Source organism: Pleurodeles waltl, chromosome 6 (assembly GCF_031143425.1).
Source record: "Pleurodeles waltl isolate 20211129_DDA chromosome 6, aPleWal1.hap1.20221129, whole genome shotgun sequence".
Taxonomy (NCBI): Eukaryota; Metazoa; Chordata; class Amphibia; order Caudata; family Salamandridae; genus Pleurodeles; species Pleurodeles waltl.
In genome coordinates, this window is record NC_090445.1 from 746,416,214 (window position 1) to 746,443,395 (window position 27,182).

Below are 27,182 nucleotides of genomic sequence, written 5' to 3' on the forward strand. Positions count from 1 at the left end.
ATTAGTGAATTAGAGAGCTAAAAAAGTGCCCCACACTTGTAAACGGGGAAGTTATGAACTTCTAAAGACACCCTGTATACTTGTTTTGCATGAAATGGATATCTGCATGGATTTGAGCTTACTGCAGGTAAGGTTTGATTTAATGTTGGGGGAAAGAAACGGCCCAGTCGACCATAGAACGGGACCATAAAAATGCCAAAAATACAGCCCACATATTGACCTGTCATAAGAGCCTGTCGGGCTGTGCCTGATTGCCCTATAGGACAGTTCGACCCTGCCTCCAACATACATGCTGCAGGAGAAGGCATGGTACACAAGAAGGCCTCCTACACTTGTAGGAGGTAGGACTAGCAGCTTCCCTAACCCTGAGTAACTAATAGGTTATTTGCAACTCTCAACAGTAACAATGTTAAATTGTGTTTCTGGTTCTTTGATCAAAATCTCACGGGATGTTTCTCCAGTCTGACAGTTTTCCTATATCAGTATTAAAATCCCTGAAGCCCAGTCACTGCACAGGAAGTAGGTCATAATCTTGCAACGAAACCTAAGTGTACATTTTATTGGCTTGGTTGGACTGTTCCCTGCAGTCTTAGCCCTTCTTATACTAACTAGTGAACTGAAACAAGAAAGAGGGGAGGAGTACAGGTGTAAATAACAGTCCGGTCCAGAGGGACAGTTCAAATATCCAAAACTGAGGCATCCAGGTTATGGGGGAGGGTTTTCTTTTCCAATGGGAACAGGAGATGCTTGAGAAAAAAAAAGTTTTATGTATGTATTTGATATTCCCCCCACACCTCTTTTCAAGGCTGCTGACACAAACTAGGTTGAGTTGTCCAAAACCTATCCACAAGGCGAGAGGAGAATTAACGAGTGCTCTCTTTGTATTTTGGCATGGATCTGATTAACCTTGTCCAAGAAGAATTATGCAAACACCTCCATGCAGATTTTTATGTCATGCATGATTTACATCATGGTGTATAGGAAACTAGTTAGCTATCAGCAGAACCTTAGCCGTTATGACCAGTGGTGGGGGTGTTTTTTGGGTTTTATCGGTTTATACTTAAAATGCCACCTAGGGCTGCAGCATGTATTCTGCCACTATGCGTATGATAAAGTACAGAATGGCTTCCACCCTGCCACTGCAGCCTGGAAGAGCAGTTTTAAACTGCTACTTCGAGTTTGTCATTTAAACCAAAGGCAAAGCCTCCACTACCCTCCCCAATATATATATAAGACTCCCCCTCTGGAAGGCCTATTCAGCCCTAAGGCAGGGAGCAGTATATTATTATGTGGGACATGCACTTCAATATGTCTTAACAGTAAAACTTCCAAATTGTTGTTTTACTGTGGAAAAGCTAGAAGCCTTTTTGGCTAGTACAGAGTTACAGGCCGACATCTCAGTCCTGCTAACTTCTGAGTGGGACTACTACAATGGGTACTTTCAGATATTAATTTAATTGTGGCATTAAACCTGACTTCAAGCTCAAGTTGAATTTAATGTCCCTTTTAAGAAAAGGCACCTTTTAGAAAGTTGCCATTCTGTTGCCCAGTTTAAAAGGTGGCCTTTCACGGTTGCTGGCCAACAGACAGCATTCTGCCCTCCTGGGGAGTCGTAAGAACGACTCTCAGTCTCAGGAACGATAGAGGCCAGCCACAGAGGGATGTGTTTCCTGCTCCTTGCAGGAAGCCACACAGGACAATGGCCCAATGGCAAGCTTCAACAGAGAAGCTGCCTTTGGTGAGCAAATGGAAATCACACTTGGGAAGGCCTGCCCCTTTGTTCAGGTAGACAGGCTGGTGGCGGAATAGCTAGGGCAGGGTTCTGCAAAGTCAGTCCTGGAGAGCCGGGTCCATACCAGATTTTTAGCATATCCACATTTAGAAAAAAGATGTTTCAGAAATCTACATTTTTCTAAACGTGGATATGCTAAAAATCTGGCATGGACCCGGCTCTCCAGGACTGACATTGCAGAAACCTGAGCTAGGGGAACCAGTAGCCAAGCTGTTTTTTGTGTGGGTATGTAGACTCCTCTAGGGTGGGATACCAAGTTACCTACGACCAAGGATGTTTTCAGAAATCTTGAGAGTGGGCAGAATAGTGCACTCAGGGATTGATAGATGTCGCACATAACTGGAAGTCTTCACACGGTGGGAGGGATACTGGTAGCCTATTGGCTAGTGACTGCATCATCCACCCAGGGCACTTTCTGGGCATAAACATGGCACCCCTGGCACCCTGAACCCCAGATCACATCTTGACTGGAGAGAGCACTGAAGGAGGACTGCTGTACTGACCCCCTAGACTTGGCAAGAAAGGCTGCAGAAACTCCTGGACTATACCTTCTGCTCCTTGGGCTAACAAAGAGAGGACTGTGCCTGTGGTGCCTGGCTTGTGGAAATGTCACTCCCAAGCCCCAGGCCAAAGTATTGACTCCAAGGGTCAAACGGCTGACTTCCTGATCCAGCACCAGTGCCACAAAAGCTGTAGTAGTCTGTCTCGGCTAGTCCGTAGCTACCTGCAAGCAACTGCAGCTGACTGCAGACATGCAGGCATGAAATCCTTCCCTATTGACTCATAATTTGTACTCGTACCTGCCAGTCCCGGGTGAGTCACCAGAGCCTCAATCGGCCGCCAAAGATGGTCAACAGCCCTCACCAAAGAAAACCAATGGTCCCGCTGTGTCCAGAGTTTGGTAGCCCACCAGCGGCTGGACTTTGAGGGACACCGACCCCTCTGGCCAAAGTCACCCCGCCTTACTGGTGGACTGAGGAATAACCACAAGGAGACCCCCCTCACCCACACAGCATCCAAAGCCCTTTTCAGCATCCTCAGCATCCTTAATCCACTCCAATGAACGGCGATTTTAATATCAAGTGGAACTGGACTTGAGAGGTAACTGTCCAAATCTTCTTTATTGGCATCCCTGACCTTCTCCGTGTTGGAAGTGGTCACTCAGTCTAGGCCAGAGTAGCCAAACAAAAAACTACCAAGCTTTTCAAAAGTTTCCAAACTTTATGGTTACCAATGCTTGATTACAATTTGGACTAAAAAGCTGAGATTTATGTTTTCTTTAACAATATATATCTCTGGAACCCTCAGGTAGATCTTGATTATCTTGGTATCTGAAAATATGGAAAAATCTATTTTTTTTCATAAATTGGTGTTGGAGTTACTTCATATTGTGTGACGTTCTTATTCTGTTGCTTGGTGCTTTTAAATGCTTTACACTAGTTCTTTGTTTAAGCCTTACTGCTTGAAACCACGATTACCTATAAGTGAGCAAGAGGTTTTACATTCAATTACATTCTTATTCAATGTAATGTTTTATTCATTGCTCTTCACAACAATGGTTAAGTTTCTAGGTAAGTAGCTAACACATTAATGTTTATTCTTTTAAGCGACAATACATTGAAAATTAGTAGAAATGAAAAAGGTGCACTTGTCCCCCTTTAGCAGGTGTACCACTGTGAAAATCACTGCTCATGGGCAAAAAAACAATAGTTTACAGAAATCAATCTGGGTTATTCCCAGCTCACAACATGGTGCTACCTACATGCCACGCATACAAGAAGCTGCCAAACACACTTCATTCAGACACTTACATTGATTAATTGAAATGAACAAAGGAAGGTGGTAAAAATATTCCTCCCTCAAGGGTGATACTGCGACAAACAAGACAAAGCAGGGAACCTTTAGAAAGGGAAAATTGAGAGACCCAGTGTGGTCCCTTCACAAAATAAATAAAGTGAGATGGAGAGTGTTGGAGATTTTCTAAACACTACTAATCAAAAAGTTTAAATTTGCCTTTAAAAATGTATACAATCTGGCCTGCTTAACCGATTGCTGTAATTCTGGTGCTTCTAACTTAATTGAATGTATTTCTCTATGAGATGTAAGCTCAGGATTTATAAATGAAGTCGGATTTTACTCTCTAAATACTAGATTGTTTAATTTAGTTAACTTGAGTCATCTATGATTGTTCTCTAGTAATGACAATCCAGCACCCAAATCCAACTGGTTCAATTGAATTAATTCAGATAATTGAAATGCTTTTACATGAAGGCACGTGAATAGACCACTACATGTTCAGTGACATGAATCTATCAGCAACCCTTCCATTGGCTCGCTGGATGGGTTGATCTTAAGTCCACTGCCTCGGCCAATGCCCTGGTGTCTACCAACCACAGCTTGGCTTGTTTTTTAACTGATTATTGAAGGAGTAGACTAACTTTCTCCTGGGGACCCAAAAAAAGTTCTCAGTTGTGTACAAAAAAACACGAGGACCGATCTAAAATGTCCAATCGAAACATGAGAGAAATGAAATAATTAGGTATGCATAGAAATAACAGCACAGAAAAGAGGATGCAGAAAATCTGGTATGTGGGTGTTGTCAGCACTTGAAGTCAGATTGCTTGTCATCAGTCAAACTCCTCAAAATCATTAAATAAGAAATTGAGGGGCTCTGGGAATTTAAAGGACACTAATTTTTTGAGCTAATGGTCTACACGTCTGACATAAAAAATATTGAGAAACGTTCAAGTGGCAGGTGTTCAATCAGACAGAGCCATGTGAGCCTAATTACAATTTTGAGCGAAATATAAGGAACAAAACAATTCTTTATTGGAGCAACTCACCATGTCCTTGTGTTGACTTTGTATCGGTATAGATCATCTACTAGCCCATATTTGTTCCCTGGGAAGGCTTTGTATCCACCGTGGACATAGACAGATTTTGTGGTTATGTCGTAGATGCTACTATGCCCGTATCCGCCTTGCACAATCGCGCCCTTCGTTTCTGGGACCAGCCAGGTGTTTGACCCTGAAAGATACATGCAATCAGCATTAAATGTTGTAGTTAATATGGTAGGATTGTTACTCTCTGGTCTTCCTATATGTGCAAGATATCAACAGTATATTTTAACATCCCAGTAGCAAATGCGGATAAGAGCAACAAAATCAAATAAACACATTATAGCTGTAAAACAAATATGTGCATGGATTGATATATATTCCGAATTTTATAGGAGATTGATGGACATTAATGAAGTGTTCATGGCTGCCAAAGTAGCCCCATAGCATCAGAAGCAACTTCTTCATAGCATAATAGCTAACTGTACTTTTCATGATGGGAATTGTACTCCCAAGCCCAAAATCAAAAAGACAAAACTACAACCCCAAACGTCACTGCACAGGCCACATTTAAATTATAAAACCTCATAAAAATGATTTTTCATGCACATTCACATGTAGAGTAAATTGTAATTTAACTTCAGGACACAGCCAGGACAGTAGTATGCTGAACGACTTGGGTGGCCATTGAGTGTCCGGCCCAGCGTCACAGTGACCCAATTGTAGGGGATTTGCCAAGATAAGAGCCTGGATTACAGGGCGCTGATTCTTTGCTCTACAGCACCATTTTAACATGTGTATATAAAAGAGCTTCCTAGCACAGTGCGGGTAGGAATGGACCAGGCTTGTGTGGAAATGGCTGAAGCTGGCATCCTGCTGGTGGCTGCATAGAGAGCTCTTTATAGCGTTATTGATTTGTCTCCACATTTACGATGAAAATGCTATATGCGCGTTCCAAGCGTTTGCATCTCATGATTATGTAACGCATATTTTATTAATGAGCGATGGTGAAACAGCAGTGAAGCACAAATGATACATATTTAGTTGGCATTCTATATTGTAGCATATTCATGTGCCAACTGCCTGAAGGAGGCATCAGCATGCCAACTTCTCTACTAAAACTGAGCATGTCATGATCTGAAATGGTATTAGGGATGCTGGCGGTGCTAGATGTTCTTCGAAGGAGGCCACTAAAAATAGTAAGTAATCTATATGGGATTTCGACACCTCAGTTCCTTTTTAAAGACTTAGGTTGAGGAGAGTGACGGGTCCAGACCTTCAATTAGAATGTTATGGGCAGATAGGAAAGCTTTCTTGAGTGGGGGACTTATAAGAGATGCTGCAGCAATAAAGAAAACACTGAAACTATACACCTGACATTAGAGACTGACATTAAACGCCTGTCAACACAACACAATAGAATTCAACACACGACACCAGCAATACACACTAGGTCGAGAGCACAGTGTAAATTACAAACTCAAAAGCAAACACTTCATAAAAGAGGAACACACTCTACTGTATCGCAAACAGAAAACTTGTGAAAAAAGGGCGGAGAAGGTGGGTAGGTTACTAAATTTATTATTGCGTCATAAAGAAATGAAACATGCGATCCCTGCAGTTATGGACAATCGGTGCCAAATGCTCACTAACCCGCATAGCATTAGATTTGCCTTTGCGACCTTTTACAATCATTTATACCATAGAGAATATCCCTCCTCTCATGGGGAAGAAGAGAACCTCCTTTCTATCCTTCCCATCCTGCAACTAAAAAGTAATCAAAGTCCGGACTTAGAAGGCAGTATCAAAAAAGTGGAACTATAGCTAGGCCAAAGACGAAATGGAGGCAGGAAAAGCTCTCAGGGACGAAGGTTTTGCCATAGAATTTTATAAATAGGCCAAACTACTAGTCATATACCCCTCTTGCATAAAATGTTCAAAGAACAGGATGAATTTGGAGACTTCCCCCTGAATAAAATAGGGCTAAGATTTTCATAATTCCTGAATCGGGCAAAGACACCGGTTATAGAGCCAGTTTCCTCTTCAATGTGGACATGAAAATCCTGGCAAAGTCCTGATTTACCTAGGTGAATCATTGTTACACATTCTTTAATACACCAATATTAGGGTGAATATGGGCCTCAATCATCATTGACCATGCACTTGAGGGATTCCTGTCATATTTTTTGTATAGTAAAATATGATAAAGACGAGAAACTGGCTGTGTCCCTTGATACAGAGAAAGGTTTTGACTGGGATTGAGTGGCAATGTATATTTTACATCATGAGAAAAATCGCAGTTGTAGTAGACTTTGTGTGAAACAATACTTGTCTCTATACAATACCAAATACATTAATCAACTATGGAGGACTCGTGTCCTCCTCCTTCAGGGTGGCATGGGCCACATGGCAGGGCTGCCCCCTCACCCCTCTCTGTTGTTTCTTTTGGCCCCGGGCCCACTAGCCATTTGTGTATGGCAACACTGGAAAATAAACAGCTACACCAGCAGGGTAACATAAGATATAATGACAACATTTTAGTGACCTTATCTAATTCGTAACAGCCCATACTCATGCTAATTATGGTGATCTCGGAATGCTCTGTCTTTTCAGGGTATGCATTGCATTGGTGGAAATGTGAGGCCCTCCTACTTACGAGGCTGACCACTCGAGCATCATTGGGCAACTCACCCCTAAAATGAATGGAATCTGTTTTGTCATATTTAGGGATTCTTCTTAATAGGGGCTTAGATAACATGATAGGGAGAACATGTCCCCATTATTAAAGAGGACGATTTTCAACCTTTAACCCGTGCCAAAGATATAGGCAAGTCAAAAATAGCTTTCTCTATGGAAACATGGTCCCTAACTCTAACTACCTCCTGGGACATTCCAGTAGGAGATATATATATATATATGTATACACACACATTCAACATAAATAGACGTGGAGTTGAGACTGTAAATAAAACTATGCTTACGTTCATGATATTGATAGTCTGGATACAATATTTTGGCTGGGTGATATTTATAATTCATAATGTAGTAGAACACCAACATCAAAATGCACAGAATGGGGTTATTAACTTCAATGTCAAAAAGGCTTTAGCAGAATAAACTGCTTCCATTAAATTAAATAACAGCTACAGCAGCAAATGCACACTGGGAAAGAAAATACTAAAATCTATAAATCTCCACAACTCAGTATGAACTATCATTAAAAGAGCAGCTTAAAATGTTTTGGGTTTTCAATGATTTTCCTGTCAAACATCATCTTTTATCAGTTTTTCAAAACACAAATGGTGTTCTTTCAAGTATTCACTTTCCATTTTGAGTTAAAACAATCGAAAATCTTGTAATTTTCTTAAAAAAAAAAAAAAAAACAATTCACTCGCTTCTAAATTCCCATAGTACAAATGCATCACTCAGACAAATTGCATACCACCTGCCCATGTTTACCACCACATGCCAAGGATGCCCATCATAATGCCAGATACCTACATTATGCTAAGGAATGCCACTGTTAAGTTAAAGCCATAATTATGCCATTACTGCCCACCATAATGCTAGGAACCCACACATCAGGGCAGCCGTAGATGTTATTATTCTAATCAATGGGCACAATTATGTGATAGATAACCACAATTAGGCCAGACATACACAGTATGGCAAGGATATCTGCCATTATGCCACGATTAGTCCAAGGATTCTTATCATATGTCATGATGCACTATGTTAAGACCAGTGCCAGCAATATACCAGAAATATAATTATGGACCAATCAGCACCTTATATTGGGGCACCAGCTACACTAACTATTCCAAGTCACCAGGAATGGCTTCCAATAAAAGAGAATTTCTCTTAATAGGGACACAAGACAACACATACATAAATGTACACACATATGCATACACACGCAAACAGAAACATTTAAACAAATACACATACATGCATGCACCTACCACTTCTACTATATGACTCCGTTCTCCATCCAGCCCTTGCGCTCTTTAGCTACTGAGTCACTAATATATGGTCTCCTAAATGTCTATCTATCTCTCTGTATTAATGTGCCTCTGGCAGTCCCACACTCTTAACAAATCCAAACTGGCCATTGGTGGCACGCTTTCCAGGCCCAGCTTTCCAAGGTATTGCATGACTGATGGAACATGACTTGCAAAGTAACCATTCTCCATATGGATTTGCTAAATTTAGCGTAGGGACAGCTGGTCATGTTGCAGGTACTGAAGGCTGTAATTTTTTTGCGTTCGAGAGTAAGCATGTTGTCTGCCCATTGGTTTGGCTGGAGATCACTCCAAGGACAGGGAGATGCGTAGCACTGCCTTCTTCAATATTGCAAGAATCTCTGAATTAGATACTGTGATGAGCTACACTTCAGGGAGCTACTTCCAGGGTACTAGTCAGCTGCCTGTTGGAAACCACCTGATATGAAACAAAACTAAAGCAGAAGAAAAGAGGCTGGGGTTATGATACCAAACACAGTGGAAATGGGACAAGAGGCATGACTGAAAGTGGAGATACATGATCCTTGAGCAGTGGTTTCATTTCCACCAGTTTCTATGGGAGGCATGGATGGTGCTTCCATATGGCGAGGAAATCCTTTAGCTATAGGGCGCCCCTAACAACAGTAAGCAATTGCTGCAAAAACACAGAACAATTGGCTTGAAATGTATGAGCAATACTTCAGCAGTCTTATTTCATTTTGCTTGGAGCACTGAAAATCCTCGCACCCTTTCTGCATGGCAACCTACCTACACCACTTATTAAAGCTTGGTTAATTCCGCTACCAGGAAAGTGTTTTTCAACTGCCAACTTTCCAGAGTGAATTAAGCATTATTGTATTGTTTGTTTTGACATAAGTGTGAAGTAATTCTGATTAAAGTCCTGATGCAGCAAATAAGGCAGGATTGTATGACTGGACCCTGGAAAAGAATAGCTGTATTTTTAAGTTTGAACCAACGCTCTCTAACCTAGAATCTCCAAACAACTCCCACACAGACTATCAAGAAGACAGACGCAAGATTCATACTCAACCTCCCAGGCTGCAACCACATTACCCCACACCTCAGAAAGATTATTGTTAGCTCTTCATTCACAAGCACAGTCAATTCAAACTTCTCACACACTCATTACAAAGCCCTATACAACACAGGACCAGAATACCTGAACAACGGTATGCGCTTTCACCAACCCACCGGACACTTATGCTCTGCCTCACTCTCACTTGCACACACTCCCCTCATCCACAACAAAAACTGGCGGGCGCTCATTCTTCTACATTGGGCCCAAGACATGGAACGACTTCCCTCAACACATCAGAGACGCCTCACTTCTAGAGCTCTGCAAGAAGCTGAAGACCTGGCTCTTCATGTAAGCACCTGCGCACCACTCACCTTGCCCAGGTGCCTCAATACCCTCAATTGATTAGTGTGCTATATAAATCAATATAACATAACAATACTTTACAACATCTGAAACAAACAAACCAAGTGTCACAGTTTGATTAGTTGTTGATTTAAGAACCTGTCTTACATTCTAAAACTATTTTGTGTACACACACACACACAGCAGAATATCTTGTTACTGTGGCAGAAAAGGAGACATTTTACACACTACAGTTGTGCATCAGCATAAGTAAACTGGGAAAATGTTATATTATTAAAGTTGTCAAACTTTCTTAAAATGTTGCCGTAAACTATCTGCAAATGGGAATAATTGACTCAGAGAACCTACAAATGGTGGACAAGAAATGGGTAGGGCTATGCGGGTCAAATCGTCAATATGAAGAGCAGTGTCATCAGGAGGAGTGGCTGGTTAATTTTAAAAGTTGTGAGGCGGTGAGGGATTCTAACCTCATATGCATACTGAAATATGCATACACTCACCCATTAACAATAAAACATTCGCAAATACCCAGTTCCATCCACCTACAAGCACACCTGGGTGCACATATTTGCAACAACCCATTGACAAGCACACATACCAACATGCATCCATTAGCACCCACATCCAAACATACACTCACACCCGCTCATTCTCAAGCACACATTCTTAGATATACACACACACATTCTTAGATACACACACCCAAACATTCAAAGAACTATTTACCTGGTAGGCTATGGTGGTGACCAGGCTCTGCAGAGAAGTTAATACCAGTGGATATCAGGAAAGAGAAGCACAATGGTCCAGTAAGGAGCTGGAGGTTTCCGGAGGGAAACAAGAACGAGAATATCCTGCTTTCTCCTCATTTGCTAACCTAGTCTAGGGTCAGCCAATGAGAGAGAAAACCTTCCCTAATTCATCACAGAGTAGGGTCAGTCAGTCATACTGATCCCACCGCACTCAGTGCTGAATTGGGAAAGGGTGCTGAAAGCCCACATTGATTAATAGCCAGCCCGGGGCACTTCGAAGCTTCAATTCCCAAGGCTGACTATCAGTGACAGCCCTCCTTTTTATCACCAAGGGGAGGATCTTCACAAGGCTTTGCTGAGATGATGTCATTGACTTCAGGGATGTGAGATCTTCAGCCGGCAAACCTAGACTGCATGGCACCTGAGCATTAATGCAGGTTAAGTGCCTGGCTACCTGACATTGACCTGATGAGTGTCTGTCAGGCTGACCTTTGCTCCGTCTGACAGACACTCATCATGCACTGGAAATGGCGTGGCATAGCTTTGAGCCCTGCTCTGACGGATTGCCGCTGGTAATAAGTAGGGGCAAAATTATTGAAAGTCAGGTTGGGGCCTGCCAATACATATGCATTACATTTACAAACTTTGCCCCCAAAAATTGGTAGCAAGGAAAAATTTTGTAAAGCTGATCTGGCTTACTTTATTGGTTATAGACAGAATGCATTTTCAAATAACTTTGTGACTTAAAGAACAAGCTGAAAAGAAATACTAGGGTTCAGCAGCTACTAGGATTTAATAATGATGAGAAAGCCTAGGTGGTATACATAGAGGCTGGAGAGATCACGGTGTAATCTCTGGTCATAGAAGGAGAGGTCGGTATAGGCGCACAGAGAGCGCCCACCTTTGATGCAAGTCTGACTATAAGGGGACGCTCCCTCTCCAGGATACCAGAGGCCATTAGCCTCAAGTGTTAGGGTCCTCCCCAGGTAATCCCTTGGTTAAGGTAGGCCCTTCCCCTTCTCTAATGTGATTATTGCTGCAGCGCTTAAGAAGCATTTGCAACAGGGATCCAACGCCCTGATGAATGCCCAGAGACCCTCCACAGCTCAATCATAAGGGCAGAAACATGTCGGCTACCCCTTTTTAGATAGGTGACCTTGTGAGTCATTGCTCTCACACCGGTTCCCCATTCCTTTTTAACCACACCACACAGAACCCTCCATTAAATTTACCCGGGTATCTGAGTAGGTGTTTTTATTTCCCTAGCATAGCTGGATCCCATTTTCCAGAAATTAATTTACGCACTCCCTCCTGTTCCTTTAACAGCAAGGTTGAGTCCGCCCAGGTGGCACTGTCCTACCTGGGTGGGGCTAGGTGGTCATATGATGAAGCATGACACTACATAGTGTGTGAGACCACCTAGTCCGTAAAGGAAATTTCCCTTCCCCTTCCCTCCCCCCCCTTTAGATCTGACACCACCTCACAGCGCACCTTTCCACCTCTAGTCGAGATATACGAGTGGTCTAGTGTCACAATTAGTACACTTTTGACCTACTTACGTTACTAGAACCCCGTACTCACATTTGTGATTTAGTATTGTATCTCTGGTCATAGACCTGACTCATAAAGTAACGTAAAAGGTTCATTTTCCTAATTGACAGCATTGAGTCGATCACAGATTTGTATTACTTGTAACAAAACATGGCGAGTTAATAAATGTGCTGTATTGTGCATATCACAAACTACAATCAAATCATTTCATGCACCTGTTGTAAACAGTTGCATGCACATCAACTGCTTAAGTTGCAAGGGTTGATCCACAGTTTTGTTATTCTAAGGTTTATAAAATGGATGGGCAGGATTAGGCACAAAATTTGCCCTTACTGGACACTGCATAAACATTTTGATCAGTGTAATTACATAGGGCCTCATTACGACCCTGGTGGTCTTCAGACAGACAGAGTTGCGGTGGTGGTCGGACCACTGCCAATGCGGCTGTCCGACTGCCACACTATGACCGTGGTGGCAGCGCCACGGTTGGACTGCCAGCCCCACCACTTTACCTCCATAGGAGGGACTGGCAGGACTGGCGGTGCTGGAGGGTCCTAATGTGCGGGGGTTAAGCTGCAAGCAGCGCCGCCCTGGGGATTACGACCCCTTCTCCGCCAGCGGTTACATGGTGGTAGCACCGCCATGTAACTGCTGGCGGAGACAGGGTGCAGGGGGCTCCAGGGGGGCCCTGCACTGCCCATGCACTTGGCATCGGCAGTGCATGCGCCCCCCTGGCCAGTCACGTCACGAAGTTCACTGTCTGCTTGGCGGACAGTGAGAATCACGACGGGTTCGGGTGCACCCTACGCACTACAGCATTGCCGCCGGCTCTATTATGAGCCAGCGTCAATATCTTAGGCTGTTTCCTGCTGGGACAGCGGACGTAAACACCGTTTCCGTCCGCTGACCTCCAACTGAATCACTCATCTCTGAATACCAGTCTCACATGTATTTCATTTGTTTTATAGCATGGTTGTATAACATTACAAAGCATGTCTTACTTGCCAAGCACTGCTAATTATCCCACATATTACATTAGTCATGACATCTTCTATGACATAATTGTTAATATTACAGCAACATTTCAATTAAACTATTGATGTCAGGGCACAAGTTATAGTTACCTTAGAGCATGAGGTACAGTTACTTCAGATAACTGTAGCTTTAACTTCTGAATTTCTGTGGTTTTATAGAGTTTAAAATGATACATTGTTACTGAACATTACACCTAATTATAACGTTACTTTATCCTTTCTGTTTTTCAGTCAATTATTCACACACACTAACCTTACTATGTGTGTTAAAGGCATGTGTGGTAAAGACACAAATACTTACCTGTGTGGTAAAAACAGGCATGGTAAAAGCATTGCTGTAAAGGTTGTTACCCGAGGGACTGACGGCGAGATGATGGCGGGTTGATCTCCCCACGAAGAGCTCCTCCCTCCTCTCTTACCAGCTGCCGCTTCCGGTCATCGCTAGCCAGGGCGGCTGGTTTGGCGTATACCGTGAACTTTGTCTTGAACTGCGGATGCATCTCCATTGGGCCGGGCGGCAGCAGGCTTACATTGTGCTGACTTGGAGAGCACTTTGGTCTGCTGCTTGCTCTTCTTACTTCTGTGTAGCGTGCACTGGCAGTTTGGGTGTCATGGCCCCGCTGCACACACACGCGGCCAGAGGTGGTCATGGCTGTCACAGTGGCACAAAGGATCATGCAGAGCAAGAACTGGAGGCGCCTGGAGGTGTCTCGTCACCACATGTCAAGTGCTGCCTTGTCAGACCTGTGCTGAAGCTCCAGGAGTCAGGCGAGGCCACACACTTGCTACAACCGCATGTTGGAGGGTCATTAAACCACAGGAGACCCAGCTGGCTGATGCCATGCTATCTGCTATCACTGCTGACTACAGTGGAGTGGAGAAACCCGGGCTGCCTGTAATTGAAGGTAACAATGTTACTGGGTAGTTGGAGGCTGGGGGACTATTACACTGTTGCAGAGAAATGGAAACTGAACCTGGAACTGAGGCAAATGACGTTGCTAATGCTGATAGACCTGAAGTGAGTTTGAATATTTTTCGTCTCCCTTCTTGGTCGGGGCTGCAAGCAGCGTTAGTAAATGGCAGACCCCCCTGCTGCATCTATCCCTGTGGTCGTCGAAGAGGTGGGGGGCTCAAACAGTTTGGTAACTTGGGGGCTCCTCAATGAAGTCTTATTGACAGATCTACCTGAGGGGCATGCAGGGCAACTGGGACAGGTTAGGGCAGAGATATTGAAGGGTGCTGCCCTAGCACAACAAACTGCTCTTGCTCAGCTGACTGTCGAAAAGGACCAGGGCCCTCTATTATCCCACACTGCTAGCCCTACCGACCCTACAAATTATTCCTCCCATTCTACTCACTCTAACCAGGGGAAAAGGGGCTGTGATGTGGCCCAGGTATCAGATAAGATCATCCTTGCTGCTTCCTTTATTAGTACAGAAACTTCCCAACAGGATAGCATTGCACAAATGACCTTGCCGGGGAGCCAAACTGGATGCTATGAGAGCACCCATGGTGAAGGAAATGCTTCAAGGCTTTCAACTTGGTCAGACCAGTGGCAAGTCCACTGGTTTTAGTAAGACTGATAAAGTGGTTTCCTTTCACAGGAAGAGGGGAGCGACAGGTAGTGGCACTGCTGGTAGTCCATTAAGGGACTGGGTTACATCTAAGGGGGAGTTGAAATCATTAATTTCCCATATGTCATCAATCTCAATGCAGATGTCAAAGGAGCAGAATGGCGCCAAGGCCCATAAATCTGTCCGTACTGGCTCTTCAAACCCAACAAGATGGTCACCTTACAGGGTTAGCTTCATTGTCTCAGGAGGCCCCCTCCCTCACCAGCTCTATTTAATGATCCTCTTTCAGAGAAAGGAACACTGGAGGCATCTTTATCTTCAATTATGCAGCTGCTCTTGGCTCAGAGGGTAGAATCTCAGCAACATTATGCTCGGGTCAGGGACGATAATACATCAATTCAGCAAGCCTTGTTAGAAGTCAGTGATAAAGTAACTACTCTCACCATGGATGGTCTGGACCTACAACCACGAGTCTCGACTATGGAAGACTCAGGCTCTATGACTACAAGAAATAGTGGAAGGACGCAATCATCATCTGGGTTATGTTCAGTCCAAGACTGAGGACCTGAAAAATCATCAAAGAAGAAACAATCTATGTGTTTTTGGGGTTCGAGAAGAGAGGGAAAGGGATGACCCAAGGCAGTACATTGTACAACTGTTCGGGAAAGGTTTCCCGGATTTATCAGACTGGGACTTTGAATCCTTAATCCAGCAGGCACATCAGTTGCCTTCGAGTCGGAGCAGAGAAGCTTCCTGGGCAAATTCCAGCTCTACTGCTCTGAGTCGGTTCTCATCTATATTGGCAACTGTCTGTTAAGACAAGTAATCTATTTGAAAGCCCTTCCTGCCCTCCCTGTTGTTGTGGACTCTATCTCCATTTTTGTCCAGTCACACCTTTGTAAAACCACTATGGATAGAAGATGGAAGCTTTGCCAACTGATAGATCCTTTCAAGGCTGCAGGGGCCGAAGCTTTTTTCAGGAGCCTGCTAGACTGAAAGTTATTAAGGATGGCCAAACAAGGATTTGCTTTGCAGAGTAAGAAGCTGCACAACGTATGTAGTATGAAAAGCTCTGGACTCTAAACAGTTTCTCAGAAGGTCATTAGATGGGAGATGGGGGGGGATGTTCCCATTTTGTAGTAGCGTTCCAATGCTCCAATTCTGTGTTTTTTCCTTTCTATTTTTGAGATGGTAGACTGTCGGTTGGCAGTGGGTGAAGGGATTGGGGAGGAGTTCTATTGGATGTCTGCTCCCAACGACAGCCGAAAGGGATGGGGAGGTGTGTCCCTGTTCGGTACGGGGTTGGTCAGAGTTGGGGGAGGGGGATTTGGAAGGGAGGGTGGGTAGGTTAAGGGGTGTCGTGAACATGAGCTGCATTTTATTCGATTGGGGGTATGGTATGATCGGCTTAGTTTTTCATATAGAATTTGGGTACTTATGGCTTATATTGAGTAGTGGTGCGAGTATGTGTGCATTCAATATGGTTCCTTGGTTGGTGGTAGTTAGGGGTGGCCTATGGGTACTATTTCTTTAATATGCTTAAGTGTATCTGCTGGAAGGTGTCAGGTCTCAACCTTTCTAACAAGCATTGACTAGTCCGAGAGGAGATAAAAATGTACTCCTCACATTTAGTGCCACTCACAGAAACTCATTTGGCATATAAAGATCATTCTTTACAAGCACAACTGGAGTATAAGAATATAATCTGTACTTCTCTATCTGCCTCCATTAGCAGGGTTGCTATTTTGGCAGGCAAGAACATCACAGTTAAGGCTCTTAAAACAATGGCAGACTCTTGGGGGAGATGGGTAGTCTCACAGTTTATGATACATGGTCAGAAATATGTTATTTGTTTGATATATGGACCAAACATAAACCCAGAGGTTTTTGATCGACTTTCCATAGAACTGCTGTGGTGCCTGGGGAACTACTTATAATGGGGGATTTTAATTGTGTTATGGATTACAGTATTGATTCAACAAATCAGTCTGCTACGCCTTGCATGGTTAAAACTAGAGCGGCGATTCAGGAACTGGCATATCTTTACAGGCTTACAGACATTTGGTGGGCAATTCATCCAAACTCCACGAGGTTTACTTTTTTCTCGCCTCCACACAAACAGTATCTAGGATAGACATGATTTTTGGCAGGAGGATCTTGGTTCACATATGGATATAGAGGTCTGCCCTAGAATCACTTCAGATCATAATCCTATATTAGTTTCAGTTAAATGTCCGGGGGCGAGAAGGGAGAAGCATCAGTTCACCTTTCCTCAGTATCCCTTGAATAACATTGAATACTGCAGGTTAGTTACGTGTTCCCTTACGGAATTTCTTGGAATCAACACAGATACAGCCTCCCCTTCGGTGGTATGGGATACTATGTAGGCTTATATCTGGGGGATCATTGAGCAGTTTATTCTTAGGCCTAACTCCACTAATTTAAGGTAGCTCAGGCTCTTGGGGGAGGAAACTATCCCGGCTGGAAATCATGCATGCCAGGGTTATCAGCAATGGGGCACCGGTACATTTGAGGAACAGGAGCTCCAATTGCAGTTGACCCATAAGCAGGCCCTCTTTGGGCGAAATCTCATAGAGAAAGTGGAACCCAGTTATGTTAAATATAAGGCTCTGCAATACGAGTGTGGGGATCAGGTGGGTTGGGTTTTAAATTATCAAATTGCAGACAAAAAGGTGAAAAATGATATTCAAAGAATTAGAGGTAATGACGGGATGATCTACACTGACACTCGTAATATCTCTGAGCAATTATTTCTCTTTTACCAGGAATTATATGGCCAGTCCAAGGTTATTCAGGAGGTTAAGCAGGAAACATATATTTAAAATTGTAGACTACCTAGAGTGGAAGACTCTTCTAGGATGGGGCTACAGAGGAACTTTACTATTGGGGAAATAGAGGATGCTCTGTGGGTCCTGCCTATTGACAAGGCTACAGGGGAAGATTCTATTCTCCTGGACTACTATAAAGTCTTTAAGGGTACTATTCTCTCTCTTCTACTGACTGTCATGCAGTATATCGATCAATCTGGTGTTGTCCCACACTCACAGAATAGGACAAACACCATTATATTCCCAAAGAAGGGCAAGGCGCCTGAGGAGAGGGGGTCATATCATCCTATATCACTGACCAATGCTGATGCCAAAAAATTTGCAATGTGTTAGCTACACGGCTCTCTCCTTTAATGCCGGGATTGGTATCAGATCAGCAGCACAGCTTAATTCCTGGGCGGGACACCACTGGTCATACCAATAATAGCCTTTGTGGCCTTTGATATTTCGAGAAACTCGGTATGAAGCTAGGTATGATCCTATTAGAAGTGAAGGAAGCATTCAATAGGGTCATCTGGGATTTTTTATGGGCTGTGATGGATGCTTTTGGGATTGGCAACCGGTTTTGCGGATGGGTGCAATCTCTTTATTGGGATCCATGTGCAAGTCTCGTCTGCTCAGGGATTACCTCTAGGGTATTGAAGATCAGAAGGGGCACTCGGCAAGGGTGTCTGCTGTCTCCACTATAGTTTGCTTTGTACCTTCAGCCCTATTTGGTGTCCCTAATGAATAATGAGGGTATACCGTCTATGGTTTCAGTCGATTCTGAGCTTAAGGTTACAGCGTATGCAAACGATGTTGCTGTATATGCATCTAATCCAATGGATGCCATGAAATGTGTTATTTCAGAAGCAGAACAATTTGTGACACTCTCTGGAAATAAGCTTAATGTGAAAAAACTCAGATTCTCTTGAATCCTCTGCTACTAATTTAGGTATCCAAATCAGCGCACAGGTTGACAATATCTATAAGATAAATTATGAGCCTCTGCTGGAATCGGTTATCTCTAAATTACGTCTTTGAAATAAGTTACCAGTGAGGATTATTGGCCATTGTAATATAATTAAAATGTCTATCTTGCCGAAATTTCTATATTTGTTTCGGGAAATCCCATTTAGGGTTTCAAATCTGTTCTTTAAGCAGCTTGAAAACGCAATTGGCAATTTTATCTGGGGATACAAGCGGGTCCAGCGGGCCATTCAATATCTTAAATTCCCTTATAAACTAGCGGGCCTCCAATTCCCGGATTTTAAACTTTACTACTGGGCAGCATTTGCAGGACGGCTCCGAAACCTGCTCACAGCTACGGAGTTAGGCCTCTCCGCTCAGACGTATCATTTAGCGTTCGGATCTGGATCTCATTTTTTTCTTTACAGACCGACAGATCCTAATTACTTCAAACGCATCAGATTTACGAATATTAAGGATATTGCTTCCTTCTGTTGGGAGATTTGTGTTAGATTTTTGCTCTGGATAATTAGTTGTTGTACCGCACTCTGGAACAATCCAGCTTTTCCAGAAGTATTCAATGCTAAGATTGGTCAGGTGTGGGCTAGTTTTGGGGTAGAAACTGTTGGACAATTATATGACTTGAATGGGTTTTGAGTGTTTCATGAGTTACAGGCTGCTTATGATATCCTTTTTTAAGTATCTGCAGCTACACAGCTATTTATCTATTTCTTATCTGGGTGTGAGCGCCCTATTGATCTTGCTGACTGTACTATCTTGGAGGTTTTGCACAGCACCTGTAGTAAACCACTAATCAGTAAAATTTACTTAGGGTTTTGCCAGTCTCAGGTGGATGATGGACTATTGCTAGCCTCTAAGTGGAGTAAAACAATTGGCTGCAAGGTTCTGCCCTTGAAATTATATATTGCCATTATAACAGTCGAGGAATCTGTCCACTCTATTAAACTGAAATTGCAACAATTTAAGACTGTTTGTTCATTTTATTACACCCCTGAGAAAATTATGTGATAGGGCGGGAGCTTCAGCATGGATAAAACCAGCTGCCCTAAGTGTAAATTATCGGCTGCTGACATCTTTCATACGTTTGTGACATTTCCAGCTCTGCAGGGGTTTTGGGCTGGGGTGGGTCAGCTAACTATGCAACATTGAATGGACACTCATTTAACACACAAAGAAATAATGTGGGGGTATAGAATGGGAAATGATACTGGGTAACAAGGTTGGTGTCCATTCTTATTGTTGCAGCTAGACTTTATATTGCTAGATGTTGAGTATCTCCGACCCCACCTCTTGTCATGGAATGTTGGGTAAATGTACGACAGGTGTGGGAGTTAGAACTTGTGCTTCCTAGAGTTAGAGTGGCACAGTCGCTTAGAAAGTTCCGTAGAACGTAGTTTGGGCTCCACTGTGATTTTGTAGAAAACCTGTGAATGCTAATCTTGAAGTCTGTTCACTTTCTGTGTTGCCTTCTTGGGGAACCTTTTCGTTTTACATGCCATACTTTCTACTCATCACTCTCATGCCTCATGACAATGTTTTTTGTTGCCTGTATTTTTCTTGACCGATTCAGACCAATAAAATAAAAAAATATATTTAAAAAAATCAAAGGCTGTTTCCCTTATAGCGCTACTCAGAACGGTGTAGGGTGCAAGAGCATTTACATCACACACAATATACAGAGGCAATGAATCATATGTGTGTAAATCAATGTACAGGAAATATTACGTAAGACAATGAAGACTAAAAGGTGTAGGAGTCACTTGTCTTCTATAATGGTAGGCAGTATATTTTAAGACAGTTTGATCTGGAAAAGCACAAACTTAGGATTTAAAACATAACACAGTGGTTGATGTTGGCTTTACTAATAAAGATGTATTTATATCCAAACAACTCCTTTTTACATTAGGATAATTAAAGACTGGGGAAAACAAAGTTCTAACCTTTACCTGCAGCTTGCAGCTCTTTGATGCCGGTTCATAGCTCACTGTGCTATATTACGATTGTGACTTATGAACTGCAAATAACAAAAGGATCTCTGTGCCAAAAACAGTAACCCACTGAGCTATCTTCATAAAATAGAATTGTGTGATCTGCATGGAACAGCAGGCACAATAGCCCTCTGTGCTACTTTATTATGAGTCAATCCTGCCACTAGACAAAACTCCAATCTCTGCAGAGTTCTCTTGACATTTTAATTGCTGCCTCAAAATTGCATCACGTACAAGGGACTCTTGCAGTGGGTGCTATTAAACCCTTCAGATACTTCAAAACATAACATCCCATAATCCCTGAGCTTGATGCCCCATGCAGTGGCACCGGTCGCAACACCCTGAAACCTGGTGAGCAGCGGAGGAAGGCAAGTCATCCGTTCAAAAGAGTGGTAAAAAAGCTATTTCCCAACGGAGGGCGAACAGAAGAAGAGGAAGAAAAGTGTTCAAATAAGAAGCAAGCGGATGAGAGTGACAAGTGTAAGCATATAGTAAGCAGTGGGCTTTCTAACCCCACTTCAAGTTTTTCGTATAGTCCATAAGTGGTCATTTGCACCCAAAAAAAGGCCTAAAAGACCTAAAAAGAACTACTGATTGTCACTGAAATGAGTTATTTGTAGACAGGCATGGAGCTGGATCGGGAAAAAAAGTCACCCATGCCACTTGTTCTGCAGGTTGCTGATATTACGCGCACAGAACGTGTACGGGCTTCACTAAATGTGCCCCAGAGTCTGACATGTGCAGAGGGACTCTGTCCAGTTGATTTGCTGAGGACAGCCAAGAACCAGGCACTGGCACATGTTTTGCTGCCTCAAATCCTACTAACTCACACTTCACGTGGTCCCCTGGTTAAAAGCCAATATCACACAGTGGGAGACAAAGTGATCTGTAAACCCCTGTAAGTGATGGCTTCAAGCTTGAGTGAGGAGACTCCATACAGCCAATGTTCACTCCGTGTTTTACAACCTCTTGATGACATCGGCGCAGCCCCAGTAGCCACTCTCAATGGCTCCACCCCCACAGAGGATCCTCCAGAAATGGTGACGTGGAAATGGGCCCGAGGCCCTGCCGCTTCACTAGATACCACCCTCAGGTCACAAAATAAAAAAGGTTTTCTAACCTGGCCGTTTTTTTTCCCCTAACCTTGTGTGGAGAAGTTCTGAAGTTCTTCATGTTGGGTACTAGTTGTTCCTGGGCACTTACTCTGCCCGAGCACAAAGTGAGAGTGATGGGGAAAAGCTTGGAGGGGACTTCTGCAGCTGGAGGTCTGTGTAACAATTCATCATTAACAGAATTGATCTTTTACAGTACTTGTGAATGCTAATATCACACAGTACAAAGTAGTCCCTTTGTGCTTAAACGGTAGGTGATGCATATTTTATCAGTTTCAGCAGAATGAATCAGCCTGTCTAGAGTCAGTGCTGGGGCCCATAGCTTACACACAGATTGATACAGCACTCACTGACTATGCTGCTGACATGTCTTTAGATGATTAATTTTGTCAGATGTAAGTCCCAGATATTTGAAGGAAATTTCCTAATACAGTCAGTATCATTGCATTTGCACTTTTGCTGACTTATCCGCGACTCTTACTATATTCGATTTCCCTGCGGCAATTATGGGTATGTGAGGAGGCAATTATGTTGGGTAAAGCTATAGGCAGGGCCACTGGAATTGTGCAGCAGGGGAGGGCCAAATTATGCAGCAGGGTTGAGTAAATTATGCAGCAAGAAAAGGCAATTTATGCAGCGTAGTGTGGTACATTTTGTGGGATTATTCACTTTTTTTTTTTCATTTTCACACTTGTTAAAAGTTTGTGTGGGCATTGGTTGCACCTCATTAGTACCGGTATAACACCTAAATATAGCAATCTGCAACAGAAATTTGACCAGTCAACCTTTGCAGAGGGCCTTCTACTGTGCAGCAACACGTCTGGCTTCATTTATAGTAACTTTTGAATCGTTTGAGCTAGAAACTTTTTTTTTTTTTTTAAATTAGCAGGTTATGCAGGAGATGCTGGATTATGTGGCAAATATATAATTATGCAAAAAAAACACGCCGCACAATCTTATAATTCCAGTGTCCCTGACATTGTGTGTCTGTAAACGTTGCTTGTTCTGCTGCTGTACTCTGTCTTCTCTGTGTATGAGGGACACTTGCACCACTGCTTGCTATCTTGTATCGTGTGGGTTTGTGCGTGTCTGTACAATAGTGCCTAGAGGGCAGCAGTATTAGTGTACCATAAAAATGGAAATGGCAATTATATAATTGCACCGCTGCTGTTGTAATGCAGCCACTCGGTGTGTGAGAGGCACTTGCACTGGTGAAGCAGTGCTGCAGCTGCTCCGTGTACGCATGAGGTGCTTGCAATGCTGGTGTTGCTGTGCAACTACTCTATGTGTTTCAGGGACACTTGCACCACTGCTTGCTGTCCTTTATTGTGTGGGTTTGTGTGTGTGTGTACAATAGCGCCTACAGGGCAACAGTATTAGTGGCCATATGAATGGAAATGGCAATTATATAATTGTACTGCTGCTGCTGTAATGCACCCGCTCGGTGTGTGAGGGGCACTTGCACCGATGCAGTAGTGCTGCAGCTGCTCCGCCTAGGCAAGAGGTGCTTGCAATGCTGGTGTTGCTGTGCAACTACTCTCTGTGTTTCAGGGACACTTGCGAGGCTGCTGCTGTGCTTTCAGTATTCTGTGTGAGGGGCACTCACCTCTGCTGACATTCTGTAATCACTCTGTGAACGTTTAGCGGTCTAACTGTGTTGTGTGTGTGTGTGTGTGTGTGTATATGTGTGGGAGAAGTGCCTGCCCTCACTGCTGCTGTACTGTAATATTTCAGTTAAAGACAGGATTGCACAGCTGCTTTGCTCTGATCACTCACTTTGTGAAGGACACCTTGTACTTCTGCTGCTGTGCTGTAAAGGATGTGGGTGTATAAGGGGCGCCTCCACTGCGTGCATGCGTGTGTGTGTGTTGGAATCCTCCATTGTCGTTGCATGAACAGAAACTGTTCTATATATGTTAGGTGTTATATGTTTACACAACTGATATCTGTGAAATACATGCCCTTTGTGTGCAGGAGGCTTGCTGTGTGTGAGTATGCGTTTTTATGGATGTGGGAAGCAGTGGAGCAACAAAGGACCCCAGAGCTCCTGCGGGGAGGAAGGGCTCCAGGAGTCACCTTCAGCAAAGTACACAGTTAACAGGCAACAGAACCCTGCCTGGGTCCAGGTGAGAAGGGGCCCCGTACAGAGACTTTGCAGGGGGTGGGTGGAGGGGGGGGGTTAAGTTTAATTACGCCACTGGTGGGAAGCTTGCATCACTGTTGCATGTACTGAACCAGTTATGTACGTGTTACATACTTGCATAGCCCCTGCCCGTAGTGTACATTTTCGTTACGTGAGGAAGGCTTACAGTGTTTGTGTCTGTTTGACATGGGTGTGGCACGCTTGGATTGCAGCACGGTTGTACTCACCCTGTTATGTATGTTAGTTCAAGCCTGTACTGTACATGTTCTGTGTATGAAGGAGGCTTGCCGTGTTACTGAGATTGGGGTGTGTGTGTGTGTGTGTTTGCTTGTGTAAATAGGAAGCTTGCATTGCTGCTGCATATTCAAAACAGTTCTGTACGTGTTACATGCTTGAACTGCTCCTGCCTGTACTGTACATGTTCAGTATGTAAAGAAAGCATACAGTATCGCGGTGTGTGTATGTGTATATGCACATGCATGTGGGAAGCTTACATTGCTGCTGTGTATGCTGAACCTTCGATGTATGTGTTAGATGCTTGCACAGCTCCTGCCTGTACTGTACATGTTCAGTATGTAAATGAAGCTTACAGTATAGCGGTGTGCACATGCACGTGGAAAGCTTGCATTGCTGCTGCGTATGCTTAACCTTCTATGTATGTGTTAGATGCTTGCACAGCTCCTGCCTGTACTGTACATGTCCAGTATGTAAAGGAAGCTTACAGTATAGCGGTGTGTGCACATGCACGTGGGAAGCTTGCATTGCTGCTGCATATGCTGAACCTTCTATGTATGTGTTAGATGCTTGCACAGCTCCTGCCTGTACTGTACATGTTCAGTATGTAAAGGAAGCTTACAGTATAGCGGTGTGTGCACATGCACGTGGGAAGCTTGCATTGCTGTGCGTATGCTGAACGCTCTATGTATGTGTTAGATGCTTGCACAGCTCCTGCCTGTACAGTACATGTCCAGTATGTAAAGGAAGCTTACAGTATAGCGGTGTGTGCACATGCACGTGGGAAGCTTCATTGCTGCTGCGTATGCTGAACCTTCTATGTATGTGTTAGATGCTTGCACAGCTCCTGCCTGTACTGTACATGTCCAGTATGTAAAGGAAGCTTACAGTATAGCGGTGTGTGCACATGCACGTGGGAAGCTTGCATTCTTGCTGCATATGCTGAACCTTCTATCTATGTGTTAGAGGCTTGCACAGCTCCTGCCTGTACTGTACATGTCCAGTATGTAAAGGAAGCTTACAGTATAGCGGTGTGTGCACATGCACGTGGGAAGCTTGCATTGCTGCTGTGTATGCTGAACCTTCTATGTATGTGTTACATGCTTGCACAGCGCCTGCCTGTTACTGTATATGTTGGGTGCGTGAGGGATGCTTGAGGTGTTGGTGCTCATCCTGTAACTGTTAGGTTCCTGAGGGAGTTTTCATCTGCTGGCATGTTTTACCCGTTCTTAGGAGGGAAGCGTGCACAGCTACTGCCAGTCAACTACATGGCCTGCGCATCCCACCGAAGCTTAAGAATACTTGTCAATAACACACAAAAAACAAAAATGTTTGGATTTGGAAATCCTGTTTTCCAAAGTAGTCAGTATGTGAATATGTTTTCTTGTTGCTGAAATACTAAATAAACTGAGTATAAATAGAACATCCCCGTCTATCGCTTCCGCAGGTTCTCTGCCTGGCTGTCACTTTGGGCCACTCCAGATGCGTCGAAACTTCACAGAGCTGCGCTGAAAACATGTCTGCTCGTAATTGGGGCTCCTGTGCAAAATAGTGCAATTCAATTTGCAGGAGTCTGCCTCCGGCTGAAGAGGTAAAGTCAGGGTCATGCTCTCACCGGCGCAGTCCTTCAGATCTGGGCCTGTACTAGACATAGGGCGGCGTGCACTGTCCTGTTTGCACCACACAGCACCTTTCGAAAAGTGCACTCGGCGCAGACCGGATTGTGCACTTGATTGTGATGAATGAAACTTGCAGCAGCCCTGGTGGCAGCACATTCAGTGAAACAAAGAGTGTCTGCTGCCACGCCTCTCGGTGTTTCATAGTGCAGGTGGGAATCAACCTGCACTTTAAGGAGGGGGCAGGGATCCCCCTGCAGGCAGGTGCAGTGAGTGACTGCACCCATCTATAGGGGAATTTCCGGGGCTCCATGGGACCCCCTTAAAGCTTCCAAGAGAGCTGCTAACAGGGGGGTGCACTGACTGCGCCTCCTTTTTGTGGCAATTTATCAGTCCACCTCCTAAGGGTCTGTTTGCCTCTGTACACACGTTCGAAATAGGGTGCGGGTGCAGGAGCAAAGTGATTCCCTCACTTGCGTGGGGCCACGCCCCCTTTCAAATGAAGAACTCTCTCATAACATCGCTGGCACTACATGTGCGCCAGTACTATCAATATTACAGAATGTGACGCACAAGCATTTGTGGTATCTTCTGTAATAACAGTGTCCTGTGGCTGCACAATGCAGTCCCCCATGCCGTTTCACCCCAGGTCACTATGCGTACTACACAGTGGCGTAGCATGGGGGGTACAGGGGGATCCGGCCGCACCGGGCGCAACATCTTGGAAGAGACTAAATCCACGGGTTAGGGGGCGCAAATTACTTGCCTTGCCCCAGGTTAGGGGGCGCAAATTACTTGCCTTGCCCCGGGTTAGGGGGCGCAAATTACTTGCCTTGCCCCGGGTGCTGACAACCCACGCTACGCCACTGGTACTACAGATCCTAGACTCTGCACGGCACACATTTATACATGCTATTCTTAAACGGCAAAGGTCCTGAAGACGCCTGGGGAAAAATGTGGATATGCGATCCAGGTTGCACCAATAGGCAGCTCCAACCTATTTAGAGAAGCTGGGTGAATTCCCCACAAGAAAATGTAGAAACTGTAGAGGCCAAACTGCATTTTCCAAGCAATTTTTCAAATACACTCTCTGATAACTGCTAAAGAACTAAAATGATGACCACTACTGAAAACAGCGTATCTAGCCAAAAGGGTTAACAACATAAGGCTTTCAATAGTTTCACCATTGAGTACTGCCTAATATGTGAATGATGGTGGCTTCTGCCTAGTAAGTCAACTGAGGGCAGATAATTCAGAGCTCACAACATTACAGGACTTTGGATAAGATGCTTTATCTGATTGACAAAGGCTGCGGCTGCTCCATGCCTTGA

General features: G+C 44.0%; 1 protein-coding gene across 2 annotated transcripts in view; it reads right to left on the reverse strand.

Moving 5' to 3' along the window:
- The window catches only part of ATRNL1 (attractin like 1), a 2,088,076-nt gene that overhangs the window by 1,600,425 nt on the left and 460,469 nt on the right, over positions 1 to 27,182 (reverse strand). For both annotated transcript variants that reach the window (XM_069239275.1, XM_069239274.1), the window contains exon 9: positions 4,636 to 4,819. In XM_069239275.1, coding sequence (XP_069095376.1) covers positions 4,636 to 4,819 — 184 coding nt within the window. The remainder of the gene's footprint in view (positions 1 to 4,635; positions 4,820 to 27,182) is intronic.